Here is an 11,315-nt window from a genome sequence, read left to right on the forward strand (position 1 = left end):
TTTATATATAAAAGTACTCTGTGCATATTTATGAAGTCTGAATGAGAAAGCTGTCAGCTGGAACATTGCTTTCTAATACTAACATGTATAAAGCTTAATAGGAATACAAGAGAATAAATGGAGCCTAAGCCATCAGAAAGGCTGCTGAACCCTTATGCTCTCTTATGCTTAGGAATTTTACATCTGAGATATTATTGTGGATATTTTGGCTCACTTGTGTTCTGTCGTATTGTTTGTACCCTAAAACTTAAAAAAAACAAAACAAAACAACAAAAATAAACCCACAGGTATCAAGAGTTCAGTTTTCAAAGACTGAGAAAGTATTCTGTATTTGCTACAGATTGTTGGAGTCTTGCTCCAAGTATAAGGCTTGTTGGTGTTATCTGTCTTTAAGCAAAAGGAATTTATAGTATTTTTGTTTCCAGCGTCAAGCTTAGAAGACTGGACACACATTGTGGCTCCACCTCCAGATGATCAGGTTGTTGTCAGTCTGAAGGCTCTCATAGATGAATGTGTCCATGGAAGAAACTACTGCAGACAGGTTCTCTGTTTATATGAGCTTTCTAAGGTATGTGTCGAGTAACATTATTGAAGAAAGTGGTTTGTATCAAGCTGTGCTATGGAAGTTTGTGGAGGAAAGGATTAGGAGTGGTGAAAGTACTCATCAGGTGCCTGAAACAAGCTTCAGAGGGTGAAATTACCAAGCTGTTGTGTGGAAAAATGGCCAGATGCTTCCTAGGCATGAAGTGTTGAAATGAACTCGGCTCCCAGACTCCCCAGGCCCCTGCTTCTGACTCCACTAAGCCAGATTTCAGCCTGTCTCTCTTTGATGTGCCTTTTTTGTAATCTTTCGAGCATATGTTGTTCATCTAGCACTTTGCTTTAGGCCTTTGTTGTGGGATGCCTTCATAATCAACACCGACCCAGAAGCAGACAGAGATAGCAGCTGCCTTAGAAGTGCTCCGCAGGCTCCACGCAGCGGCAGCCCTTCACCCGGAGGCTGCTCGGAGGAGTGGCTAATCAGTTCCCAGCGGTTTGACCCAGACAGCGACAGGAGAAGTGGCAGATTGTTGTTTGCTGCCTCTCTGCTCCTTGGCCTTCATGACTGCCAGCAGCCCACCTCTGCCTCTTCCCCAGAGGGTGCTGCCGAACACTTCTTCCAGGGTACAGAACCCCTTTCCGTGGTACTTGGTCCCTATTGTTGGAATGTAGCGTTAGTTTTTTCTGAATAAAACCAGCAGTGTGTCTGCTGAAAATATTAGTATCGTCTTTATCACTGAGGTTCTTGGATTTTCCTACAGAATTTTTCATGCCTCAAATATTCAGATTGAGTGCTTTAGGTTTGAGCTACTAAGAAGCAGTCATACGACTGGCTTGCTCCTTTTATACCATCCATATACTTCTTGCCTGAAGCTGGATGTCCGTACTTTTGAATTAAGAGTTGATCGTTGTGTTTATGAGGTATGTTTTTTGATTAATTTGTAAATTTGTAAAATACAGCAGAGTATTTACAGAGCCTCACCAACTCCTCTTCCAAACGTAGCAAATGTAAAAACTAGTGTATCTTTTTCATGGAGAGTTTGTGGTATGTAGAGAAGAGGAAAAGGAACCTCATAAGTAAAAGTTGTGTAGTAAACCACAGTTCTTCATTTGGGAGGACATATTCCTGTCTTTCTTCTAGGTATTTTAAGTGTTAAGGTTTATATTTGGTTCAGGAAAGCACCCTCTGTCCATGGCGACAGCTCTGTGAGCATTAAACTTCAAATACAAAGTACTTGCATGCTGTCCTGATCTGGAGGGCGTTAGTACTGAAGATACACAGATGAAGGCACTATTAACTGATATAAGGACAGATTACGTTTGCATTTTTTGAAACTGAGTTTTGTCCGCTTCTCCAGCGCTCCCCTCTTACACCAGCTCATCATTAAGAAGCTGTACTGCAGGCCAAGGTATGTTCTGGCCTAGAATTTTTGCCGTGTAGAATCTTCTAAGTGTACGTGTGTTTCTTAGGAATTGAACTGCTCCTACAGTGAAATGTCAGCCCACGACCCTGAAAAAGTGCTTCAAGCAATTCTGTCGTCCCATCAGCCGGACCGATGCAGGAAAGCTCAGGCGTTCATCACCACGCAGGGTCTCCAGCCCGAAGCTGTGGCAGAGCTAGTGGCTGAAGAAATCAAGCAGGAATTATTGGCCTCTTCAGAAGGGAAAGGTAGAGAGGCTTGATCTTGTATTTTGGCATTTTTGGTTTGTAAGTGTGGTGTTTGCGTATCTGAAAAACAGTCCTTGCTCTCAAGATATTTGAGTGCTGATTATAGTCATGTTTGGGCAGCTCTTGTATAAGGTCTGTAAACCTTGTACACCTTGTATAAGGTTTTACACAGATGTCTGGTTTTAGTTACTTTTGTGTCCAGTGTGGTGTTGCAGTGGTTAAGGTTTTATTTTTTATGGGTGTAAATATAATGGTTTTTAAAAAAGGGGTCGTATGGGGTTTTTAATCATGATCTTTGCAGGCCCCCATCATCTGACTTGGAAAGACTCACGTTAATTTCTCTGTGAAACCATGGCCAAAAGATTCCCCTCCTCCCCCTGTGAAATATTGGTGAAATAAGGGATGTTCCTCAAAATAGCAGGAATTTATCTGGGGGACTTTTCTATTTGAGTAACTTCTACTTTGCCACAGCATTAACCACAAAGTTCCATGTGAAACAGTGAGCCATCGGATGGCGATTCTTCAGTCCAGGTGCTCTCCTCTGCTCCCACCGTCTTCCACTCTGCTCCCCCCCCCTCTGGCTGCTCCCCTTGTACCAGTTCACCTGGTTAGCTCAGGTGATTTGGTGCACCTCCTTCAGAAGAGTCATCTTACTTAACCCAGCAGAAGACAAATCCAGAAAAGAAGAGCTGAGTTCATGGGTTGAACTGGTTCGTGGAAGAGCGTGAATCGCTGTAAGGGATGGGTTAGAATGGCGTTGTGTAAGGAAGAGGAGCAGCAGCAGCCTACTGGATTTGTGAAGTTATGGGCATGAGTACAGTAACAAGAGTCGTTCAGTAGGATTTCGTTGGATTGAACTGGCAAAGAAATAGGACCTGATTCCTAAATTTAAGCAGTAAGATCAAAAGTGTCTTTAGAATTGTAGTTCCAAGTCCTAGGTCAGTCTGGATGAAGTTATATTGGTTAGTTTGGTTTTTTTTCTATTACCGTAGCTAATCTCTCCTGAACAGTTAGCACTTGCGACATAACTCTCTCTCTCTGTGGACACAGGACAGAAACATGTTTTGAACCCTGCAGCTGAGAGTCAGGCATTCCTGCAGCTCGCTAAGCTGTGCCAGGATCATACGTTGGTTGGCATGAAGTTATTGGATAAAATTTCCTCTGTACCGCGTGGGGAACTGTCGTGCAGTAAGTAAATGGCAAACAATACTTGGTGTAACTAGTGCATTACTTAACACGGCATTACTTGGTTTAAAATCACATCACAAAGAATAAAAGCAATGCTGATGGAAGCATCTATTACTGATGTCAAATTTGATACTAAATTAATAGATCTGAGTATATGCACAGTAAATAAGCATGTTGCTGAAGTGTTGCTTCAGTTTACTTTCCAAATAAAATCCAGATTTTTTTTTTTTTCTGTGCCAACAGCTGGGAAATGCAGTGAGTGAGTTACCTGAACTTCTGTAGTTGTATGTTACAGAAGGAGGGTATTGTGACTTTCTTCGTATTAATCACAATTAGAAATTGCTTTCTTTATCCATTTGTTAAACTAACTTCTAGATCTTTTGTTGCTAAAGTCCGTTTTACACTTTATATACCATGGAGATGTCACTTAGTTTATAAAACATAGCCAAGGTACTTTGGTACCGTTTTGTCACTGCTCACCAGTGGCAAACTGCTGGTTTAGACTGTTTTTAAAAAAGATTGATTACGGGCAGCTCATCTCTGAGGAAAACGAATGAGGATAAGATTTTAGTGTGAGTTGTCTTGGGAGTATTACCGTGGGCGGAACGTGCGATGCTGTTTTGTCCAGAGTGGTGAGGAAAGAGCATCTTCTAGAGCATGTTCTGCGGAAGCGAAAGCATGGCTGAAGTTGATGTTGAAACTGTTCCGTTAGAATCCAGCTGTGATACTGGAAATTTGGAAAACCTTTGTCAGAAAATAAGTAATTAAAAACATCATGTTCCATGTAATCTTTATGTCCCTGGCACATCTGTCCTGTTGTCAGAACTTACCCCTTATCTTGTCTGGTTAAGTAATATAAGGGGGAATATTAGTGTTTTCATGTATGGCTGGCTAAAGTAGGGAAAAGACTCCGAGGAACCAATGGTGGGAATTACCAAATTGTGCTGGAGGACTTTACCTCACTTTGAATGGAGTCTCTGCTAGAGTATCTTTTTACAGGCAGGGGTATAACTGGTTTATTCAAAATATGTTGTATAGGTTTATGACATTAACTGTGTTCTTTTCAAAATCTGCATTTTTAAATACGTTGTGTACCAGTTCACGTAATACTACTGCTTTTCCGAAGTGAATTGTATGGTGTTTAGAGTAAGGTCTGGGACTCTGCTGTGTCATGATTGCTTTACAGTATCGGATCAGGCCTGCCATGGACGATGGAATATGCTAAGATGTGCTGGTTTAGCTCATTTATTTAGTGTACGGAATTTAGGAATGATTTTTCAAACCCAGACGCAAAACTTGTGGCCTGCCTTTTTCAGACGCAGAGCTGACTGGTAGTAGTGGGGTGCTGCTGTGTTACTACGTGCCTGTCAGTCAGCTTTTGGTGGAGGCGATTGGAAGTTTTGTGTGTGGAATGAAATAACGTTTCAGAAAATGATCCAAAAACCCCAGGCTTTCCCACAGATTGAGAAGCCAGACTGCATGCATACTGTTAGAGGAAACTGTTACTTCTTAAAATTGCATAGGACAGAACCATAATAGCTCAACTTTCTCATCCAGTTCTGCTGTTTGTCACTGGAAAGGTTGTGTACCCTCTGCAGAGGTGGCATCGCTTTTGGAGAGCGGCATAAGAACGAACGTCCTCAGCTTATTTACTGAGATACCTGGTTTCTTCTGTTCTTCAGTTACAGAATTGCTGATTTTGGCCCATAATTGCTTTAGTTTGACTTGCCACATGGAAGGAATCACCAGAGTCCTCCAGGCAGCACGGCTTCTCACAGATGAACATTTGGCGCCTAACGAAGAGTACGGACTCGTGGTATGTCTCTCTGATGCCGCGCGTGCGTATCCAGACGCTGCGCGGAGGTTTCCGTGTACGCCTGAGCAAACAGCTTTGCTCGGGGCGGGGGGAGTGGGCGGCTGGTGGAAGGCAGCGCAGTCTTTCACCGCTGCTTGGCTGCTCCCGTCCTGCCCGTCCCGAGCGGCCGACCCTGGGTGCGTGGTCCGATGTGCGCAGGGGATGATTTTTAAGTCACAGAAGCTCTTAGAAGACTTTTCTGGAAAAATAGAGGTGGAGATAGGGGAAGGGTGAGGTGGCAACAGTGCAGTAAGTCAGAGGGGGAACGTCAAATTCAGCTACCGGTGGGATGTGATGATTTGTATTACCGGGCTGTCGCGCATCTTCGAGTCCTGCCTTGAAAGGACTCCTGGAGCCTGAGGCGTGCCCAGCATCATGGTGTCATTGCTAGAGGGTTCGCTGCACGTTTTTATTGGGTAAAATTATCTCCTTTCACCTCACAGTAAAAGAGAAGCAGTAGGTTGGTTTAAAAATCAAACCTCTGTGGCTCTAAGGGAGCACAAGGCCTGCCTCACGCAGCTCGCCGTGCCGCGTAGCTGTGCCGGCGCTGGCCCCGCGCAGCCTTCTCCTCGCCGCGGCACCAACTGCTCTGAGAGAGAGGGGTTTTCTGCTGTACTTCGAGCTTCGTCCTCACGCTGTTATTTCCACAGGTTCGTCTTCTCACTGGAATTGGCAGGTACAATGAAATGACCTACATATTTGAGCTGCTGCATGAGAAACACTACTTTGAAGTGCTCATGAGGAAGAAATTAGACCCGGTAGGTGGAGGGGGATAAAGGGGAGAAAACTTTCAGAGAACTGTGTGGCTACATCAGAAACTGGTTTTACACAACAAGGTGGAATTATCTGGGGATTTTAATTACTGGAGTGTAGGAAGCATTATTCAAGTTCATAGTAATAAATTAATTTTGGGTTTTATTCTGGTTTTAGGTCAACAACGTTGCTCTAATTAGTTCAGTGCTGCAACGAGAGCAGCATTGAAACTTGAAGCTTGTGAATATCACTTAGAGTTTTCATGTTCTGCTTTGGTTTTATTTCCAGTTAATGTTTCATGGGTTTTTAAAAGTTATAAATATTTATAGCTTTCTTGTAACAAAGTCATAAACAAATGTCAGTTTTGACATTTGTATGTAAATAAATAAGTGCACAGGTGCTGGCTTTTCTTACCTGATGTAATGTAGTTAAACCCAAGGATAATATTACCATTATGTTTTCAATTAGTATGCAGAAGCCTCAAAGAGCGCAGTGATCGCTTTTCAGAAGATTGTACCAGAACGGTTTTGCTTCTGGGTACCAAAATGTAAACTAAAATAAAGCTCTTCAAATCTTAATCTGATACTCCTTCATCTGAGCAGAGCGGGACACTGAAGACAGCTCTGCTGGATTACATCAAGCGTTGCCGCCCAGGGGACAGTGAAAAGCACAACATGATAGCCCTTTGCTTCAGTATGTGCCGAGAAATCGGAGAGAATCACGAGGCTGCTGCTCGCATACAGCTTAAACTCATTGAATCTCAGCCCTGGGGTGAGTGGAAACGGCCAAAGCAAGACAGGCGAGCACGTTTGGCTCAGGAGGAGGTGGCGGGTAGATGCGGTGTGGATTGCCTGTGTTGTCCGGTAGCGTCCATTGAACCTCCGCTGTCTGGGAGGAGGCTCCCGTTGGCCAGGCTTGGGGTAATCTTGTACCTGACAGTTGGTCTGGCTGCTCTGCCGTTTTTCCAAGAGTTGAGATTTTTGGCTTGTACCGTAACGTGATATCCCTGTGGCCTGGGAGGAGGTAAGGACGCGTGCGCGTTTTCCTCGCTTTAATAGGATGTGACGCAGTGGGGTTTTACATAAAGTGTACGGATACAGGGGGGTTATGTTCGTGCAAGGTAACTTGTTAACATCTAAACTTAGCGAGTTCCGTATAGCTGGGAGAATGCTGGGGAGCGCAGCGGTCCCGCTGCGGAGCAGTTAGCCAGTACCGTAACGGCGGCTGAAACAAAAGCTATGCCACGTGGTTTTCGGAATTTCTGTGGTAACAGTCAGTGCTCGTACCTACCCCAAGTGTATGATTTGGATTTCTTTTCAGCTCTTCAGTCGCTTGACTGGGCTCCAGCAATAGCTTTGGTCCATTAACTGAGCGGGCATCGCTGTTGCCTTGCGCTTTTTTAATACAAAATTGTTTTTTAGTCTTTGTTGCTGTCTGAAACAGCACTAGGGACAGAGTTGGTACCAGCGGGTATTTCTGTAACTTGCTTTGTCACCTTTATAAATAATAAGTTGTTTGGTTTTTTTTCCCCATTTCAGAGGAGTCTCTTCAGGACGTTGCAAATTTAAAGAAACTGCTGATGAAAGCTCTGACTCTCTTTATTGATGCAGCAGAAAGTTATTCTAAGGTAAAATGAGATGGAATTATGACTTCTGTCCAGCATCGGGAGCACGTAAGGAGCGAGCTGAGCAGGGGGAACAACGCTGCCCTGGGGAGGGTGTGCAGAATCCTGCCCCGGTAGCAAGGCAGCAACGGAATCTCTTGCTGTGTCAGCTCGGCAGCACCCCAGCAGCCGCAGCCCTGCGGCATCGAAGAGCAGCGCGCTGTTCCCTGTCCGGGCTTTAACACCCAGGGTTACAATGCGGTTCCCCAGTTTTAGAGGAGCAACCATGAGCTTAACGAGCAAGAACAGAACAATATAAAGAGTGTTTAAAAACTGGTGTGATTATGATGCAAGTAGTGTTTGCGGCGGGTGAAGCTTCATTTAAAACCAGTGGGATATGATCAATGATGAAACTGCAGCGATCTGAAAGATGAAATACTGGACGGCTCTGAACTCGTTGTTGCTCTCGGGGATATTTATTGCTTTCCTCTCGAAGCGTGCTTCAGAAGCTTGCGTTTCTCTTTGATTTATTAAACAGGACTCGTGCGTCCGCCAGTCCTTGCGCTGCAGTCGGCTGACAAAGCTGATAACCCTCCAGCTGCATTTTCTCAACACTGGGCAGAGCACTATGCTGATCAACCTGAACAGACAGAGCCTGATGGACTCCATCGTGTCCTTGCCTAGGTTCTATCAGGTAAGCTTGGCTTCCTCACCTGCTCTCTGTTCTGGAAGCGATGGGTTTGAACAGCGGGTGCTGCAGCACTCTGCTCCCGCGAGCAGAACGCTCAGCTCTTCCCCGGGGCCAAGTCCGTGACTGCTAACCCCTCGCACTGCTGTGGACTGATGCTCCCCGCAGTCCCTGCTGCCGTCGCACGGCCAGGACGGTGGCTGTGCAGCGCCTCTCGTGCCGCTCTGGATCTACACTAGAGCCCCGAAATCTCATCTGCGCTGGCATCCATCATTTTGTAAATTTGGAAGTAAGAAAAGGGCTTTTTAAAGGGAACAGCCAACCCCCTCTGCCGTCTTGTTGAGGGGTTAGGGAAAATCGGGGGCAGTGTTTTGCTACCCTTCTGTTTCTCTGTAACACAGCCGCTCTCAAGAACAGCATTGGGAGATGGGCCGAACAGAAGACCTAGCCTGTTTTAAGTGTTCTAAGCACAGGAACGTTTCTGTGCAAGAATAACCCTTCCTGCTCGGCAGCTCCAGCATCTGTTCTCCCTGCAGGCGGCCATTGTGGCTGAGGCGTACGACTTTGTTCCAGATTGGGCTGAAGTTCTGTATCAACAAGTGATCACCAAGGGAGACTTCGCTTACTTAGAAGAATTTAAACAACAAAGACCCCTGAAGCCTGGCATATTTGAGGAGATTGCGAAGAAGTAAGTAGTGCTGTGGTCAAACTGGAACTTGTTTTTCCACGGGCTACTCGAGAGGGGCAGCTGTGCGTTAATAGCAAGCAAGTCTTGGTACTGTTAAGCCCTTTTATGTGATCAAGCGTAGCGTACAGGGCTTGAGATCTGTGTTCCGATTCTTAAGTGTATTGTGGAAATAACACCGGGTCTACCGTTTTCCTTGAGCTGGATAAGTAGGGTGCCTCGGGGCCGGTCAGATCACAGCTTTTTTTAAAATGAACCAGAGCAAAATAAGCAAGAGAACGCAACGTGCACGTTGAGCACAACTGCTTTTTAAGAAATATAGTTCTTAAAGTTTCATAGCAAAATAGTCTTATAATTGTTGTCTGCGAGGCCTTTCTATTTCAACTCTACGTACCGTTATTTTCAGAGTTAAACACCACCCACCTACTGACGCTGCTCTGAAAAATCTGAAGAAATTGCTCGCCTACTGTGAAGATATCTACACATACTACAGACTGGCTTACGATAACAAGTTCTACGATGTGGTAAATGCGCTTCTGAAGGATGCGCAGACTGGCTGCTGTCTTAACGATATGTTATCAAACTAGAATCCAGCCTCCGCGGAGCAGAGACCGGCTCCGAGTCCCCGTGCCCCAGCCTGGTTAGTACGGATTCCCTAACAGATGTTTTAATTAATTACCTGCTTACGCTGCTGTGCTGCTACGCGAAAGGTGCTCCAGAAACTGGTGGCGGTTGTAAATATTTAAAATGCTGAGACTGCGTTCAACCTAAAATCGTGTTTTGTATAATAAATCTTACTGTTTCCAACGTACCTGGCTGACCAGCACCGCGAGCCTGGCGCGGCTGGTGCTGACCACAGAGATCCAGCGGCCCTTCGCATTCGGGGTGCGGGTGACGGATCACCACGGGGCCGGAGCCGAACCAACCGACGGCTGGAACAGCACGTGCGGAATATCCACTGCCTTGGCAAGGAAACAAGCAGGAGAAGGTTCGAGATACACGCTAGGATAATCCGTTCCTTGACTCCCAGCTGATAAGCCTGGCTTTGGTTTCTGGCTTAGTGATAAAGTGAAACAGTCTTGTACAACTCGGAACAGCATACACTTAATTTGCTGCTGTCTTGGAGTAAAAGAAGTAATCAAGCACAAGTATATTCTTAACAGTTATTAAATTTTCGCTCCTTTCCACGCTTAGGCAGTTGGTATCGACACCGCCGGGAGCTAGCAACCGGAGCGTTCCGCAGCCAGCCCTTTCGGCGAGTTTACAAGGTCGGGGCTGATTTAAGTGGGGAGGGGATGAGACTGGGCCGCCGCTTCAGGCAGAAACCCCGTTTCTGTGTGCTCCCCGGCACACGCAGCCTGCGGGGCTTCCCGCTGATCCGTTCCCTCCTGCCCAGGGAAGGGGGAGCGGGCAGCGCTGGCACGGCAGAGACAGCTTTTCCGTACAAGTAAGCAATGCTAGCGCACTGCCGCTAAACCATTGCCATAGCAACCCAGTTAATTAGCAAAGAGACGCTACCTTGGATTTGTAGCTTACCGTCTCCTTTTCGTTGCTGAACAGATTCACGGTAGCGGCCGCTGCATGTGACAACTGGCACAGTACCGATCCCAAAGCCGCAGTGGCAGCACCAGAATTGTACGCAGGCACGCACAGCACAGGCTCCTCTGATACGCGCAACATCTTACGTAGGGAGGATTGTGCCCGAGCAGAACCCGATTTAAAATTCCAGTTCTAGGCGGTCTCATAAGACCAAATGCGTCGGAGCTGGCTGCAATTAGTCCAAGTTAAATAACGGCCAGCAAGCTTTTAACTTGAACTTTAGAATTCCCAGCATGAAAGGAGAAGCTCGAGCTCTCCTTCTGAGAACTGCCATCTCTGATCCTGTAAAGATCTGGGACCCCTAACCCGGGGAGGGACCTGGAAGAACGCCTGCCTTGCGGAAGCACGTGCATGTCCCATCCGTAGCGGGAACAAACACCCGAGTAAACGGCGAGTTGCAAACGCGGGACTGCTCCTGGCAAGGGCAGCTCCAGCCAGAATAAAGGAACGGCTTGGGCTGGTACGGGCCTCCCACCCTCCTCCTCCTAAGTGCGAGCCCCTGAGCTCAGCAGCCCCCGCAACAGACGGTTAAGTCCTTGGATTACGGCAGTCCTAAAAGTATTTTCTTTCCCCTCAGCATCTGTGAGGGCCTCGGCCGAGGAAACGGCCATCTTTCTTACAAGAACGCAACCTTGCCCAACGCCAGCGAAGCGGCAGTCGGCGCTGGGCTCGCCCCAGGGACGCGCGCCCGGCCCCCCTCTGTTCGGCAGCTCTACCGCTTCCAGGGTTTTACCG

At 46.5% G+C, this 11,315-nt stretch overlaps 1 protein-coding gene across 14 annotated transcripts in view; it reads left to right on the plus strand.

The window, feature by feature from the left end:
- Positions 1-11,226, plus strand: part of SPG11 (SPG11 vesicle trafficking associated, spatacsin) — a 37,124-nt gene extending 25,898 nt beyond the window's left edge. For 2 of the 14 annotated variants that reach the window (XM_082321538.1, XM_082321542.1), the window contains 10 exons: positions 426-568; positions 2,011-2,209; positions 3,260-3,397; positions 5,080-5,213; positions 5,903-6,010; positions 6,608-6,776; positions 7,544-7,632; positions 8,147-8,302; positions 8,833-8,984; positions 9,388-11,226. In XM_082321538.1, the coding sequence (XP_082177664.1) occupies positions 426-568; positions 2,011-2,209; positions 3,260-3,397; positions 5,080-5,213; positions 5,903-6,010; positions 6,608-6,776; positions 7,544-7,632; positions 8,147-8,302; positions 8,833-8,984; positions 9,388-9,568 (1,469 nt within the window). In that variant the 3' untranslated portion in view covers positions 9,569-11,226. Of the gene's footprint in view, positions 1-425; positions 569-2,010; positions 2,210-2,680; positions 3,398-4,954; positions 5,214-5,902; positions 6,011-6,473; positions 7,029-7,543; positions 7,633-8,146; positions 8,303-8,832; positions 8,985-9,387 lie in introns of those variants that run through there. The other 12 variants (XR_014229172.1, XR_014229173.1, XR_014229174.1 and 9 more) reach the window with 12 other exon arrangements.
- The last annotated feature ends 89 nt before the right edge of the window (positions 11,227-11,315 follow it).

Source organism: Platalea leucorodia, assembly GCF_965183815.1.
Source record: "Platalea leucorodia genome assembly, chromosome: 9".
NCBI lineage: Eukaryota > Metazoa > Chordata > Aves > Pelecaniformes > Threskiornithidae > Platalea > Platalea leucorodia.